At 38.8% G+C, this 17,063-nt stretch overlaps 2 protein-coding genes across 4 annotated transcripts in view; both read right to left on the reverse strand.

Annotated features, from left to right (window-relative positions):
* The window catches only part of cracr2ab (calcium release activated channel regulator 2Ab), a 17,765-nt gene extending 4,738 nt beyond the window's left edge, over positions 1–13,027 (reverse strand). For 2 of the 3 annotated variants that reach the window (XR_006107043.2, XM_042511388.2), the window contains exons 1-12: positions 12,422–13,027; positions 11,344–11,710; positions 9,110–9,221; positions 7,418–7,607; positions 7,145–7,291; positions 5,240–5,330; positions 4,490–4,585; positions 3,419–3,606; positions 1,421–1,492; positions 1,202–1,250; positions 1,011–1,093; positions 66–747 (exon numbers count right to left, since the gene is read on the reverse strand). Coding sequence is in view for 2 of the 3 variants with exons in the window: in XM_042511388.2 (XP_042367322.2) it covers positions 66–747; positions 1,011–1,093; positions 1,202–1,250; positions 1,421–1,492; positions 3,419–3,606; positions 4,490–4,585; positions 5,240–5,330; positions 7,145–7,291; positions 7,418–7,607; positions 9,110–9,221; positions 11,344–11,496 (1,863 nt within the window). In the remaining variant the exon portion in view is untranslated. The remainder of the gene's footprint in view (positions 1–65; positions 748–1,010; positions 1,094–1,201; positions 1,251–1,420; positions 1,493–3,418; positions 3,607–4,489; positions 4,586–5,239; positions 5,331–7,144; positions 7,292–7,417; positions 7,608–9,109; positions 9,222–11,343; positions 11,711–12,421) is intronic. The other variant, XM_042511389.2, reaches the window with a different exon arrangement.
* Positions 13,028–13,171: 144 nt separating this feature from the next.
* ccdc59 (coiled-coil domain containing 59) lies at positions 13,172–16,605 on the reverse strand. The gene is made up of 4 exons (XM_042511390.2): positions 16,346–16,605; positions 15,214–15,574; positions 13,720–13,828; positions 13,172–13,477 (listed from the first exon to the last, which is right to left on the reverse strand). Exons 1-4 carry the CDS (start codon positions 16,488–16,490, stop codon positions 13,310–13,312), a joined length of 783 nt encoding a protein of 260 aa, XP_042367324.2. The 5' UTR covers positions 16,491–16,605; the 3' UTR covers positions 13,172–13,309.
* Positions 16,606–17,063: the final 458 nt, after the last annotated feature.

A 17,063-nucleotide genomic window follows, 5' to 3' on the forward strand; every position in this document is an offset into this window, starting at 1 on the left:
AAATACAGGTATGAACCTAAAAATTAGCATAATATATAAAATGAGCTCCAAAATTGAGGACATACTTGCTGAGTCTCCTTCCCGACAGGCTGTCCTCTTGGAGACATGGGCGTCTTTTTCGACCGCGTTGAGCGGGATTTCCTCGCCAAAGGAGCTTCAGGGGCATGACTCAATGGTGGGGTGGCGGAAAGGTCTGCTGCCATGACAACACTTGTTTCAATGTCACTCTGAGCTTCGTCTTCTTCCTCATCGAACACCTCGTCTTCCTCCTCGCTGAGCTGGTGCAGTAAAGGCTGAGGCCCTCCTTGGAGCAGGTGGGGCAGGTGGTCCTCCTCGATGGAGATGACTCGACGGAGGGGCCACCCATCCGGAGGTGAGTCCAAAACGTCCTCCTCCACCCCTGTCTTCCTCCCAGTTTCTGCTTTCTTTGCTCTTTCTCTGTCTTTTCCCATCAACCGCTTAGTGGAGGAAATCTTACTGGGTGATTTTTTGGCTTTTGCTTTCACGTCCGGCACTTTGGGTGAAGCAGCGTTGGCGTAACCGTTGGCTAAGCTGGAGATTTTCTTTGCTGCAGGACGTTGTTGACATGCAGGGGCGCTAACGGTGGTGGTTGATGAGGGAGCGGTGGTGGTGGTGGTGGTGGTGTCATCCTCACTGCAGGAGGAGGAAGCAACAAACACGATTTGAAGGTGCTCTATAGGCAAAGCCTCCAAAGACTGGTAGGACCCGTCCACCAACAGTGGGGCTCTTCAGAAAACAGAGGAGAAACAGAGGATATACCGGGTCAATTCACTCAACCGGGATGAAAATCTAGAAATCTTTCAGATTTTAGTTTCATCTAAACAAAAAAAAAGTTCATTCAGTTGATTGTTGTGAGTGTTCAGAATCAGATATCCTCTGTTTTTCCTCTTTTGATACATGATTTTCACATCACACTGAGGCGGAAATTCCTCCTTAACACAGGAAACACTGATAATCAATTTGTGTTATTCAGAAGAGAAATGAATCACCTTTTTGCCGGCTGGCTGGCGTCATCGAATATATTGGCGAGGCCCGTTCTCTGCTTCTGCTTCTTTCTGAGTGAGGTCCGAGGCTTATTTAGACAAAGGGGATGTGTGTTTGTGTTAGAGAGGTATTTTATCAATCAGACGACACCACGATAGATGCTGCTGCAGTGCAATTAGATCAAATGTATACTCACTACACCGCAGCATATGTCTCGCTCATCTTTTAAATGTTTGTTCATCTCTCTGGGAAGATTGAAAATTGAGAAAAATGAGAAGTTTTTTGCAAATCCTTTAACTTACTTTGCAGCCAGATTTGTGAGTTATTGAGACACTGAACTTAAGTTGAAGCCAAAAAGATTAAAGCCGACCGGTGCTCAGGTTTGACATGTGCTCGTCGGATATCCTGATTGTACCTGAGGAGGTCGAGTTGCTTCATTAGACTTTGCTTCTCTCTCTGCAGTCCCTCCGTCACTCTGTACATTTCCCTGAGAAAAGACAGAATCGAGACAGTTGGTGTGCAGTCATAGTTAGGGGAAGTGTTGGGGCAGAGTCCCTGAGGAGAAAAAAGTCCTTTCCACCAGCCGATAAATGCTGGAAAAGTGTTTTTTTTTAACTAAAATATAATAATAGACATTTATTATGGATATGGTTAATTAAACTCACCATATTATCAGCACCCCAAAGCCATTCATGCTATGATGTAACAGACTAGCATGTTTAAGCGAATTCTGTGGACGTTTTGAGACGGTATCGCAGCACTAATGTTACTCTAGGCTAAGCGTGCACAAACAGACTCCAGGTGATTCTCAAACACCTGAACTTTTGGCCTCTGCCTAGATAAGTGCCCTCTTTGCAAGATGTTATATGGTATTTCTTTTAAAAAATTCATAGTTAAGTTGTTCATTTTGGCTCACGGCATCAATTCTTAATTAAAAGTGTGCTGCGTGTCCGACAACTGAATCTGAGTCGAGCCACTTGCCCTCCCTTTTCAACGTCCCTTGTTACAGCCAGATAAGGCACACAGATCGAGCGCCCTTTGAAGCAGCATCCACGTCTCTGAACTGCCTTCACATACAGCCGGGAAACGATAGCGTTTGCCCTAAGCCCTGGCTTTTTTCGTCACTGTTGAGAAATTAAACCAATATTAAAACAATACAGCCAGTCTAACATAGGCAAAAACCAAACATTAAGCTTAACAAGTAAGCAAGTCTGGCGTTAAGTCACACCAACACCCTCAAACTCTCTTATAAACCAAAACTAAACCTGACATAATGTTCATATCTCCCACACCTCGGCTCTCATTATTCAGTTAAATAATTCTGACATGTGGTGTGGTGCTAAACGAACATGCCATGTGTGAAAAAAGCGCAGAGGAGAAGAGTAGGATCACTGGCAGACATTTAGAAACAAACTGGTATTATGCACTTTGCCAGTGCACTGTTTTTTTCTTGCACGCACAGAGGTGCCCTTTTTTTAACTTGAGCACCTGCCTCATGACATGACTGTGTACGGCACTGCTCAACGCCATTACCCCATGTTTTGACGATGTGCTATGCAGCTAAACAGCAACACTGGTTGGATAAATCGTTTGGTCTTTTTTGTTTAACCAACAAAAGCCACAAAATCATTTAAAAAAACACTAATTTTAGTGTATAGAACCAGCATATTTTCACACCTAAGTGGGTGAATTATCATTTTTCCAACCGAACCAGAGTTGGTGATTCGCTAAATAGCAGGAAGATGAACCATTTTGGGTTTGTGTGAGTTTTATTTTGTTTGTGTCGATTTTGAATGAGGTGTGTTTTACAATGTTGAAATTACTATTTATTTATATGGAGTCTGGTGGGTTTTGTGATAGCGACTTTGGGGCTGTTTTTGGTTAAACAACGAGGATCTTTGTCTTTAATAAAAAGGTCCATCTTTGTAGGGATTGTTTCAATAATCTTTTCAGACACATACAATAACAATCTGAGCCCGTCAGTGGCCAAAACAAGTACTTTTAGCGGATATAAACTGATGGTAGGAACATATCCCAAGTGTTTATATTGCAGCCTGGCAGCTTCTTTCACTACATAGGGGATCAGTTTCAAAAATATGCTTTTCCCATTAGTCACTTGGATACGAAAACATGGGAAAACAGGGTTCAGGTTGAAAAATACCCTTAACACTGGATGTTTAAGTTTATTTGACATGTAGAAAGTTACACAAATGCTCTTCACAATGGTAGCAGATACTTTTGTTTTCCACCTTGGCAAAAAAATGACCTTTTTTGGGTGTTTACATAAATCTGTATCAACATTTTCTCAATATTCAGTAGAAGTACGAGTGTCTTTGAAGTCATTTAAGAACCTGTATTTACATTATGTTTCTGCTAAAAGGAAAAAAATAATGTAATAAGTGCATATACCCACATCTCTTTCTCCTGTTGCAGCCGGGCCGCCTGCTCCTGCAGCATGGCCAGCTGTTCCTGTGCCAGCACCAGCTCCTGGCTGGTGCTCTGCAGCGCTCGGGACAGCTCGTCGTTGGTCATCTTCAGCTTGATGTTCTCCACGTGGCTCTCCTGCTTCTCACTGTTCAGCTCGTGGCACTGGAGCTCTAACTGGAGGGAGAGGGAAATATTCGCAGGAATGAATTGCACTCATGATGGCTGAGTGTACTTGAGCTGGAACGCTGCTGTTTAAACCCCTCCCTGCTACACTTGTGAGCTCGAGGAAAGGATTAATAACATCTACTTTACCATATTCACACACATTCTGACTTGGATTTTCATGTCTATAGATATAGTATTAGTTTTACTGTGTTCTGTATTTGTCAAATGTTTCAGAAGGTTGAATTGATTCTTGTTTTCCACCTAAGTGCAAGATTATTATCCATCTTGTGTTATTTTGTCCAGGGTTTCTACAGGTATCAGACACTTAAGGTTAATGTTTTTGTGACCTTTCTATATATATGTTTAATGAAATTTAAGATTGATTTTTGGACAAATTATCTATTTTTTATTCACGTGTTGCAGGTCTGCATAAAGGTACGTTTCTGTAGCCCTGTGCAGAATGTATGTTCATTTTCTTAACGGAATCTAACAGCAAGCATAATGTAAAAAGGCAGTATTAGTTTCAGTGGTAGGTTTAAAAATTTCATAAATGTGGAATTTCACAAAGAAGAGCTTGACTTATTTTCCAACATAAATTAAAGATAGATTAATGAAATTAGATCATATTATTGTGGCAATTAAGACCTCAGAAATTCAAATTTTACACTATTTAATGAGTTTAAAGGTAAAACATATTTATAAAATTGAAGTTCATTGAAGACATTTTACGGCTTTTAAGGACCTGGAGACACCTGTTTGTCATGGTTACACCAAGTCATCTCTTAATCAAATATAGTGATGATTTCAAAATGATGTTTAATCTCTGTCATGTTGTGTGGATGGCTGTTAACTTAACCGCTTGAGCCATCATTAGATATAAATGTGCACTCACCCTTTTCTGCTTCTGGAAAAGATGTTCCAGCTCCTTCTCCTTGGAAAATAGCTGGTGCTCCAGGTCCTGGCTACGCAGCTGAAGACGCTCAGAGTCCTTCCAAAGCAAAGATAGGTTAAAGGTGCAGTTCACCCCAAACTCAAAAATACATATTTCTCCTCTTACATGTGATGCTGTTTATCAGTCTAGATTGTTAGTGTGAGTTGCGACGTGTTTGAAATCTCTGTCATTGAGACGTCAGCCTTCTCTCGAATACAATAGAACTAGATGGCACTCTGCACGCCATTAATGTTTACATCTGGGCTGTCATGAACACGAATTCATGTAGATGCACGTTTCCTTTGTTGAGTGATACTGTTGGCAGGTGTAGTTTGGTACAAAGAAAATAGGTCCTACAAACCGCTCACAACAAAGTCTATGGATTATCTTGAGTAACTGGGTCATGATTTATGGAAAGACACATTGCTACTGAACTTTGAGCACCACAAGTCAAGTGCTATCTAGTTCCATTATACAGGAGAGGATATCTCTAACACTCTGCATCTCACACCTAAAAAAATCTAGATTGAGATATAGCACTACGGGTAAAAGGAAAACTATATTTTTGATTTTCTGGTGAACTCTCCCTTTAAAGGTCAAATGGTTTAGGAGTAAACACAAGATTAAGGTCCCCTATAAGGGCCACCTTACAGATGTTATTTGATGCCAAAAGATTTGCTGCTCTAATCAGTTTCATTTGAGCTCTTGTACCTTTAGTATCAGCCTGTCCTTCTCGTTTTTAATCTGCGCCTCCATCTCTTCATATAAATAACGGATCTCGCTGTCATGTGTCGCAGCCTTCCTGCACAGAGACAGCAGAGACATTACAGATATTAAAGTAAGCGGTAAATCAATGAAAAGACATGCAGTGTGGCAAGGCGAGGCAAGGCAGAGCAGCATTGTTGTCGAGGTAAAGTTTAAGGCTGTAACCGTAATTACATGTAACTTGAGCACACACACCTGCAGACACACAGCAACTGAGCTTTATTTCCACAAGAGTACTGAGTGGTATTTAAATTGCCTCTGACAATTGCTAAGACCCAAACAGCCAATTAGTGAAGTCTAGAGGAATAACAAGCTGTTTCACAGTACCATGTAGTGCCAAGGGAAAACTATGCATGTTTTACAAACAGCTGAAATTACACTGACATCCTGTGAACACAAGGGCTGGGTATTGTTTAAAAAATTACAACACCAAAACCAGTACCGCTAAAATGATAGAGTACTTCATTCAAAGTCAGTAATCTGACAAGAGGCATTCATTCGAGTAAAATACCACCACCGCTCAATTAATGGCGTCTTGGCACGTTAAACTGCCAACTCTGTCAAATACACCATGCTTAATTCCAGCACACCACAGACTGCAGGAGTGAGCCAATCACACATCACATTAAACTGAAGAATTCCTGCTGCAATTAGCTGTAGCCAAAATCATACAAATAGTCTTTTGTTTTTTTTGTTTTTTTAGATCTGGGTGCAAAAAGAGTGGGTGCACTGCCATTTGCGTTTTCGCGTTGGTAACCATAGTTAGCAGCCGAGGTGTAAATTGCTCTATTTAGAGTTTTTTGCACTTTACATCACCTGCTCCATTTACCTCTGCATTTGCATCACATTTGCAGGTGCCCAACTGCGACATTACAAGGTAAAAACACAAAATAAATCAATTTCACATTAGAATCTGTGTTTTTCAGATGCTGTCATGGTGGAGGGGCTAATAACTACGGTGGCTGACGCAGAGCCAGTGTTTTGTTTGTCCGTTCTAGGCTACTGTAGACAAATGGCAGGTCAACATGGCGATCTCCACTGATGAGGACCCGGTCACTATGTAGATATAAACGGCTCATTCTAAGGTAACAAAAACACACAAATTCTCACTTTCAGGAGATAATACTCTAAAGAAAACAGTCTCATTACTATTCACTGGACCTTTAAAGGTACAACGTACCGCAACCAGGCCCTCGTGTGTACAAACACCTGCAATTTATCGTTATCTCCATACATGTTGCTCTGCATATCATAAAGGTTAATCTATGAAAGATACTAAGATATATTTCACTTTCATGTCCTCTCTGGCATCGCATAAATGGATTTCTGCAAGAGCAGAAAATGGTCCGACTTAAGAGCGTGCCTCCAGATTAGTGGTCATTTGACACGGATAAAGGGGTTGTTCTGTAGAGAATTACAGGTAAATCCATGCAAACGCTCTCGGGCTGCGGGCCCAGCATGGGGTAGTAGCATGTAAACACACACACACACACACACGCACACACACAGAGTTATGTCACAGATTCTTTAGGTGACTAATGAGAGAGAAGAGCATTTGCCTAACGGGTACATAAAGTACAACACTTAAACGCTTTAAGTGTGGGAACCAATTGAGAAATGTGGCCTTTTCACCCATGATCCGCACAGTAAATAAACATTTCTTTAATCCCTGTGTTTGACTCTCCTTACTGCTTTCCATAAGTTCATGTTTTTCTTCCCTGTTCATTCCCTCCCTTCATCTTGTCCTTCTTACATCCCATCTTTCACACTTAGATGCAAGAAAAGAGAGTCAAACACCATATTTGGAGGGCATTTTTGGGTCATGAGTGCATACGTGTCCTGTCTTACTACCTTTGGAGGGCGCTCTCCATCTCCTTCCTCTCCTGGTGGGCCTCTTTGATCTGGTGGGTGACCCTGGCCAGGAACTCTTCAAAATTGGACAAGAGATGAGGCTCATCTCGCCGCAGCTGCGCCCAAAGACTGCGCACCTCGCCTGGACTGGAGAGAGGGAAAAGTATACAAAGAGAGTTTCTCTTGTCAAGTGAGGACTGTGGCGGGTACGCAGCAAAGTTTTCATGCATGAAAACGCCAGAAAATATAAAAGTTGGCAGTGATTACACTCACTCCTCAAACACGTTGCTGGCCCCCAGGCTTTCCATCAGCATACAGAAGTGGCCCTCCTCCTCATCCTCAGCTGCTGACAGCTTGGCTTCCCATTGGCTCTGATAAAGGGCTTCCTTGGCCCTAAAGACGGGGCTGGGGGCCTGATTTTGGTCATCGGCCACAGAGATCCTCCGGCCATGCAGGAATTGACCTGAGATTTACCCAAAACGGGTGGCAGTGTAGATGTGTTAATGGGTGGCAGCAGCACTTTAAGATCAACATGAGCGGCATGTGGCCATTAGCTTTATCTTTAGCTCGGGGATTTATTTCCAAATCATTTCATACTGCCATCTTTCATTTCAAGATGCATATGTGACACGCAGTCTGGAAATAAAAAACAGCTGCTGTAAATCAGATCTTGAAATTACAGGCTAAACCATTTTAGTGAGGCTTAGTAACTTTGAAAAGAACATATTATTTTCATACAGATTAAAGGTAAAAGTAAAAATTATTATTTTTGCTTAAATCAATGCACTGATTGCTGGACCAGCCTTAGTTGGTCTGTTATGGCCAGTGTGTGACAGAAGCTGATGTTATCAACACACTGAACTGTGCTGAGTCACGTTGAATTCGACCATGTATGAACCTTAACTCTGTGGCTAATAGTTGCATATTGATTGATTGATGGGTGTATGTCATGAAATTACTGGTTAAAACGTAGATCCATGAAATAAGAATATGACAACATGTTTTTTTTAATAATAAAATAAAATAAATAAATAAATACTATTAATTAAAATATATTGCTAAAGGTCCAGCGTGTAGAATTTAGGGGCAAATTTTGGACAGATTTGATAAATAATGTCTTTTTATTGGTTTATAATCACCTGAAATCAAGAATTATATTTTTGTTACTTTAGAATGGGCCATTTATATCAACATATAAATATATATCAACACAGCAGGTCCTCTTTCTAGGAGTCCACCATGTTGTTTTACAGTAGCCCTGAATGGACAAACAAAACACTAACATTACACAGGGTCATTGGAATTTTTGTGTTGGCCGCCGTAGTTCTCCAACACGATTAGGAGAAATTTCAGTTCTGCAACCTCACAGCTAGATGCCACTAAATACACTTTGAAATATGTGTGCAATATTAAATATCTAAAACACACCTTGGATGCACCAAATTATTTGATAATTCTTTAAAACAGCTTATTTGTAAATAATTATAATAATACATTTAATTTTCAGTAGCCAACATAGTGTTGACTGTTATTCATAAAACCTTGCAAAATGAAGTCATAATGTTTAAATATATGAATCTGTCAATAAAAATTATTTTAATAGCTTAGTATTGTATACGCCATAAAAATGGCACTTAAGGCTGCCCTACATGTTAATGCAAGCCAAGTTTGAAATAAAACTCAGTTCTATATTTGTAATAGGAGGGCCCTGATATGTGTTTTCTTTAGCTTGGCCTGAGAAGCGTTAAAGACCCCTGATTTAAAAGAATAACAAAAGTAATTTTTTATTTTAACCCACTTCGAAAGCAAAACAGATGTTTGAACCTGCATATTCTTTTCCATGAAAAAGGATCAGTTACTTTCTCAATGTGCTACTTGACGGCATATTCATTTGTGATGTAAACTCCAGATCACAGTTTAAGCTGTATGGAGCGAGCTAAAGGCCTCTGGAGGCAGGAGACCTACTGAATCCGGAGGAGAATGCCTCCAGCGTGAGGTAACCGGTGCGATCTGTATCCAGAGAGTCAAACACGTCCTCCAGCTCCTCTGCAGACAGAGGCAGCTCTCTGTGGAGCCTCTGCCAAGAAAACATAAACACACAGGACGTTTAAAAGAGCCGCACCGAACAAGAGTAATCAGAAACACAAATGATACACAGTTAATGGACACAGCTAGAAGTTAGATTAAAAAACAGCTTGATGTAACTTTTTATGACAACAATTAACAAATCAAGAAATGTCATGTAAAAATACTGAGCTTTAAATCTACCAAATCTGTCTCTATTGTTATAACTGAAGTACACCTAGCACAGAATAAACACTGGCCAACACAGCGGCTGTTTCATGTGTCATTTAACAAAGCTTTTCTGGGGAACCCTCAACAAACAACAACAGCAACAAAAGGCATGATGCTCACAAGGGCCCTGTCCTAATTAACTGACAACGCAGCTTGGACATTGTTAGCGCTTTGAAGAGCCTTGTGTGTTTTGTTCCTGCCAGTAAAATGGTGTGTGTGTGTGTGTGTGTCAGAGAGACTGAGTTGAAGCTATACTCATAAACATTTCCATCAATGGTGCTACTCTGCCACTTCAGCGGCTGTTCGACAGTGTTGAGTGGGTGAAGTGCTTCTTTAACAATGGTGATACAACATAAAAAAAGAAAAAAAAAAATCCACAAAACGTGACATTCACGGTTATTACAGCACCACCGAATGCTAAATTATGCCACAGGTAAAAGCGTGTCCTCTTGACCTATTGTTCTTCTTAGCGGAGGCTTAATGCATTCACACGGCATCAATGCATTTTAATAAAAGAATGTGACGCTTCATAAAGAACGAATGTGAATAGGAAAAACACACTTCTCTGAGGAAAATGTTTGTGCTTTAAAGTAAATATACAATCATATGAAGCTGAAACAATTGGTCCATTAATTAATTAGTAAATTAATTAATTAATTAATTAGTTTTGTTAAATAAACAAAAGTAAAATGTATAATTTAAATAGGAAAAATTGACGGAGAAGTGCAGGGACAGGCATTCTGGGGGGAAAATGAGGGTAGGAAGGGTTTTCATTTGCATTTTTGAGACAAAGTTGAAAAGTTCAGAATAGTCAAAATGTTCACAAAAAATAAAGTTGCCATGTTGAAAATAAAGTTGTAATGGTGAGGAGAAAATTCAGGGGAGAAAGGTTTGGGTTTTTTTGTAGTTTTAAGAATTAAATCAAAATGTTGAGAATAAAGTTAAAAATGTAAAAAAAAAAAAAAAAAGAATGAATGAAGTTGAATGAGAATGAAGTTTAAATAATTTTTTAAAAAATACCTCCATGTTGAGGAAAAAAGCAATGGAAAGAAGTTTGTTTTTTTTAACTTTGGAAAATAAAGTTGAAATGTTGAAAATAAAGTCAATGTGTTGTTTGAAAAAAAAAACGCTACCTCTTCCAAGTTTCCGTGGTTTCTCCTTCTGAACAGACGTAACTTTTGGCACAATTTCTTTGAAGTCATGTGTAAATATTTATAAACACACTGTGTTTATTCACAAAAAGAAAAAAAAATCCTTGTTACTTAACCTGATTCTGATGTATAATTTAATTAATTAATCTGCATAAGACATTTTGTAGAGGCAGCCTTATGCGCTAACACTACTCATTTGATTTATTGTCAACAGTTTGACATCAATCTTAAAATTTATTTTTGGCAATTGAACCCTGTTCTCGAAATAATATTTCATACTCATCTTTAAAATCTCTACTCTATTCTTGAAATTTTCACTTTGTCAAAATATGGGAAAAAATGACTCCACTGATTTATTTTGTGCTTTTTCTTATGCCTGGCACCACTGCTGAAAATTTGGCTTCATACTCATGAAAAATTTTCTTTTTAGGTTTTTACCTGACCTTAACACTTTGAGCTAAAATGTGCATGATCTCACTTTTTTTAAGACACAGCACAAAAACCTTGCGATGGCTCCTTTTTTTACAGACTCCCGACTCTTTAAAAGACTAAATAAATAATAGAAGAATCAATGAAGAATTGAGTAGATTTATCTTTTAGAAATGATTCCTAAATTGCAGCTCATGCCATCAGTAGCTCTCATGATAAAGTGGACAGCCTAGAACTCTAATTGGGTGCAGACGTTTAAAATGTGCTCTTAACATGAGTCAATACACAAAAACACATGCACGCACGCACACACACTTCCCTAACCCTCATATCGGTGCGGGTGATGAAGCCTTTGCTCTCCACATCGCAGGTCTGGAAGAACTCCTTGGTCTTGTCCAGCAGGGAGATTCGCCCCCATTCTGAGCGCCTCCTCTCTGGGCTCCGTCCAAAGCCGTTCACCCTGCCCTCCTCCTCCATGTCTGGGACTCTTTTCAAGGAGAGTGTGTAAGTAGCATGTATTTCAGCTGCAGCCAGGAGTGGAATCAGACATCAGGCCTCTTCACTGATCCTGTATCCAGCGCTCTGGGGCTCTTACAGTCGCCATGACGATGGAGACAGGAAGCAACATCAGATGATGAGACGGCTGATAATTTTGTGGCTTATAAACACACTCAAAAGTAGTCGAAGGCTCCTGTGAGACAGAGAAAAAAAACACTGACATTTTTAAGAAAACTAGGAGGTTACACAAGTGATCAGAACATTAATGCAACAGTGCCACACTTGTTACGACGGTACAGTAGTTCCCTTTTCTATTAAGCCAGGAACTCACAAAAGGTATGTAAACACAGTGTAAAGGATTATCTTAATACCGCGCCATACAGAACACATGACAGCATAATGCCTGCAAGACTGCAGGAGCCGAGAGGCAGAGTCACAGCTGAACTCAGAGCTGTAATGTCTCACCTCCCGACAGCCGTTTCTTGTTCTCATCACAATGTCACAACTCAAACGAGGTTTTAAAGTGCAGTGTTGTTTGCACTGTTTATAGTGCAGTTTTAGAAGTGTGGGAGGCAGATCTATGATTTCAAAGTCAAGATATGTCAACTTTTGTAACAGAAAAGTTTGTTTTAGTTATAAAAATTTGAGTTTTAGCTTTGCAGCAAACAAAACTCTGTTTAAAATATTTAAATGAGACATTAAATATCTTAAAATCCTCTTTCCTCAAAGCACAGGCCTCAAGTTTGCTCCTCTCTGCAGCACATTACTATCTAAAGCTTTTCTAAATATCAAGTAAAGAAAGAAAAAATTGGGCCTTTCTCTACAAGTACAGAACTTCTTTCTCTCTGCTTTTACGACAGATCACTTCTTTAAACAAACCAGAAACAGAAGGAAAAGCTCTTACCTTTTCACAAATGATAAGCACAAGAAACTGAAGCCTTTTCTTTCCGCTCTCAGTATCAACAGAGCAGCGGGCCCGCTCTGTGTTTAGGAAGTCTTGCCTCACAGATGAATGTGAGAGAAGTCATTCTGCAACCATGTGATGTCATGAGGAAGCGGCCTGGAGGCTTTTCAGCACACAGCGAGAGAGAGAGAGGCCACGGGTCTCTTTAAGAGGGCTACATGTACATGATGTTCATACATCGCCTGTAAATATGACGACAGCAGACTCAGGAACACTGCTGTCTCAAATCTGCATGTCTTATTTACAGGGGTTTTATTTCTAAAAGTGGCTGCTTTCAGCTTGGTGTTACCAAATCAGAAAATTACAGATTTTTAAGTCATTTTAAGGGTTAATAAAAGCAGTCAGAAAATTACAGATTTTTAAGTCATTTTAAGGGTTAATAAAAGCAAAACTATTTGATTGAGGCTAAATTACTGATAGTTAAATGATTACTTTGAGTAACGGTAGTAAGCTACAACTGTCATACGCTGCCCATTTTAAATGAGCAGCCTGTTGTGAGAAGCTAAAGCATTTATTGATTAAAAAAAGCTCTTACATTAACGTGTTTTCCTCTATTTTTCTTCATGTCTTACAATGCCATCTTGTGGTCTGAGATTAAAATGAGCAACAGAATTTGTTTTTCAGGGCCAGTAGAGCTGGAAAAAACATAATACAGAGGTTAAGATTGCCACTAAAAACAGTGTTTTTGTGTGTGTGTGTGTGTGTGAAAAGCACAGTCCTGATCGTCCTCTGGTAAATATGTACATCAGTCTTTTTAAATACCAGTCAAGTAAAGACAAAGTCCACCCTTTTCCCGTTCGTCCTGCGGCATCAGCTCTGAGTTTTGAGTCATTTCCCACCTCCTTTAGTGATCTTTTGAAGCAAATACTCCATTTGGAGGTTCAGATTGGGCTGTCCTTTCTTGGTCTTTTTGCTCAGCATCTGAAACGTCTCCATCTTTTTCTGTTTGTACCTCTGAATGGCTTCTTCTCTTTGCTGCTTGTTCTTCAGGTACTCCTGGGATTATAAAGACAAATACAAAAGAACGAGACAAGCCGTCAGTGGAAATTCAGACTGCAATTTGATTTGGAGTCACAAAAATCGAAATCTGTGAAACTTATTTTTTCATGAGTAGTAGTTCGAGCCTGTATGGCTAAATCTGGCACATTTTCAAGACTGACTCGTGTGCTCATGTTATTAATGTGCACTGTCCCTTCTTGAGTCAAATAAATTAATAAGCATAAGGAGAAAGACTTCACCTCTTTCTTCTTTTTCCATTTTTCTCTGATTGCCTCAAATTCCTCTTTCGTCTTCTGGTAGGACGTCTTCTTCAGCAGTTTTTTCCTCATGCGGTTACTCATTGGAAGACTGGAAGACAATATCATAAAGGCATTTTTAGTCTGTGTTTCCCAATCTGCTTCAAATTAACAGTAGTAGAATTAAATAGATAAATAAATAAATAAACCACACTTGAATTTAGGCTATTTTCATATTTCCACTTTAACTGACAGTTTTTTGTCTGTGGATTGCAAACATTTATACACACTAAAGTCAAATATACATTGCAATAATTTGATTTAAAAATAATAATATCAAATGTTGCACCCACCACTTAAAAGATTACTCCACAGATTTAGCACTGCACCACATTAATATGATTTTCAAGTCATGATGGAGACTTTAAAAAAAAAAATGGATGAATATCCATGCGATGGAACCACCGCTATGAGCTGCACTTGAAACTGCCTACATACCGATTTAGCCAAAATGTAGCATGAAGTATTAAGTGTGCAAACATTAACAAAATCTGCAGTATGCCAAAAAAAAACCCCGATGTGGTACTGATTCAGAAAAATCTCCACAAAGCATCAGACCTCACTGGTGTGCAAAATGCTGGAACATTCTTAACACACATCAGCGTTGAAACGATGGACATCAACAGTCGCTCCTTATTTGAGAGCAAGGAGGATCATAAATGTAATGATTTTTTAAAAATATATATTTTCTGTAAGAAAAAGAACTCAGAATCGCGACTAGGCTTCAGCCTTTCTGTGGCAAAGCTATCACTGCATTTCTCCTAAATAACAACAAAGCCATAACGTTTATTTAATATCATTGACTTTTGATATCACAGAGACAGCAACATTAGCCGACCTCACTGAGTTGTCAATAAGACAACACGACATGCATAATTTTAACGTTAAGTTATATTGTTTTCCACTTTCCAAATGTGGAAATCTGCTAAATCTGGCCTAGTGACTGGAAATATGTGAAACGTATTTAACAGTTTCACATACATACTCTATATGTGCTGTATCAGGCAGTTTCAAATACAGCCTTGTATTCTATTTCGACAAAATTTGTTGGATTTTTTTAACTTGAGGTCTTCAGCCCAAACTGACGCTGACTCAAGTGACATCCCTACAGGCAATTTATCATAATCAACGCATCTCCTACTGGACAAAGAAAAGCTAAACCTAAAGACCTGTAAATAAATACTCTGATGTGAAAAAAATTCAATTGAGTTCCCCTTTAAATTTACATTTCATAGAACTTAAACCAGCCGAGGCACAAGCACTGAAAGTCTAAAGATTCAAACCAGATTGCACAACTGCTCCCATGTGCAACACTTATCCCTCAAAATGTTTCTTAATACAATCAGTTGGTCCCTTGCAGTAACTCAGACACTCAAAAATTTAAGCTAAACTTCATCTTTTGAGAGAATCATGTTTTAGAGCTGCATGTTGTCTCACCTGTCTTTCTCTGAAGCTGCTGTTGGCTCAGGATTTACAGAATCTGTCTGCTCAGATCCACCAGTAACTTCTGGATCTGGTTCAGCAGCTTCACTCTGTTGAGCAGCAGCATCATTTTCACCTGTCTCCTCTCCCTTCTCCTGCCCTTTCATTCTCAGTTTACTCCTGTTCAATCTGTTGGTCCAGGCCTCGTTCTTCAGTTTCTCTGCCTCGGCCATGTAGAGATGCCTGAGGTGTTCTGGGTAATCCTCCTTGTACAATTCGTTGAACTCAGGGTTCTTCTTCTTCTTCTTCTCCCTCCGCAGCAGCTTGTTGTACTCATGTTTGACTTTTTGCTTCCTCTTTAAAGCAAATCCCTGACCTGAGGACAGAAGACAGACACACCATGATATAACAAGTAAATATATTACCACTACTATTGATAATAATAATAACAATAATAATAAACTTTCATACAAGAAATGCATCCCAACGTGCTTTACAGCAGAGAAATTACATGCATTAAGTGCCTCACATGAAAAGACATAGAAGGCATAAATACATAACAAACCCTGCATGTACGAAAAAAAGATAAGATCAGAATAGCATACATAGATAGCTTTACATGGATAAAACCCGCTTGATAATACTAATGAAAGTAAGAATAAAATAAGGATAAAAATAAAATGCTCAAGATGCATAAAAGCCACTGAGATTATATTCCCTAATATGAAATTATTATATTATTAAAAATGAAGCTAAAAATAGAGCATATAAAGCGTAATATTACGGAAATGCAACATTTTAAAGCTGTGCAGTAGTGCCTAAGTGTATATTCTATTTTTTAAGGGTTATTTGGTGACCCAGTTTTTGCCGAATTCATTAGAAGACCCTGACATTTCGTAAAGCACATTGAAAAATAATGTAGCCAGAATTTAAGCTTGACATTTAGAAATACCAGCTTAAATTTAGAGATTTTTGACTTGAGTTTGGCTTCTTTATAAAGACATTTATATAAACGTGTGTAGCGGCTGCGTCCCATTGTTGGCTTTCTTTTTATTAAAATATAGCTGGGTGAATTAACCAAACGCCCACAAGTTAGCTAACTGCTTTTCTATACCACTTTTATTAGCTTTGTTCAGTAAAAACTCACCTTCTTTGACGCTGCCTTCGTACACTTTATTTTCGGGAATCCATTTCCTCTTCTTGACACCCGGTGCGTTATTTTGCGATTTCTTCCAGTTACCACCTTTCGCTGTAAACTTCTTATTCTTCATTTTTTGATCCGTCGGCGCCATTTGAGTTAAATATATAGCAAACGTGAAATGTTTACAAAACTCATGCGGGCTGCATGCTTTGGAAGTCCTTTACAGGCGCGATATGATGACGCGTCTAAGGCAGACGTGAAAAATCGAGTACGGATCATCAAATTTCGATCACATTTATTTTAACTTCTGAGGCGATTCATTTAACACGAGGACAAAATACACATTTATAATAATGGACAAAATGCTCAAATAAATAAACAAACAAAGAAATAACTTATAAATATAAATAAATAAATAAATAAATAAATAAATAAATGAATAAATAAATAGAATGCAAGTATTATGTATTGTCATAAATGCTTGAATAAAAAATAAATACACACATAATTATATAACACACACACTGTCTCTTAACTAGAGAAGAAAGTCTAACTAGGTAACATTAAACGTAATATATGTTACTTTTATACAAGAAACATATATTTTTATTTCTCCAGAACCAGATCTTTGTGATAAAGGCATAAATTGTACTGAAACATGACCTTGTATGAGAGTTGACAATTTCTATAGATTTTTTTTTGTAGTTTTACCTTGTGGTTTTAT

The sequence above is a fragment of the Plectropomus leopardus genome, chromosome 22 (genome assembly GCF_026936395.1).
Source record: "Plectropomus leopardus strain MGB_pleo_1.0 chromosome 22, ASM2693639v1, whole genome shotgun sequence".
In the NCBI taxonomy this organism is placed as follows: domain Eukaryota; kingdom Metazoa; phylum Chordata; class Actinopteri; order Perciformes; family Serranidae; genus Plectropomus; species Plectropomus leopardus.

Coding starts and splice junctions, on each gene's coding strand:
- ccdc59 (XM_042511390.2), bottom strand. CDS start 16,490: ATGGCGCCGACGGATCAAAAAATGAAGAATAAGAAGTTTACAGCGAAA. Junction 13,829..15,213: donor GCAGCTTCAGAGAAAGACAG/GTGAGACAACAT, acceptor ATTGTCTTCCAG/TCTTCCAATGAGTAACCGCA. Junction 13,478..13,719: donor AATGGAAAAAGAAGAAAGAG/GTGAAGTCTTTC, acceptor TTATAATCCCAG/GAGTACCTGAAGAACAAGCA.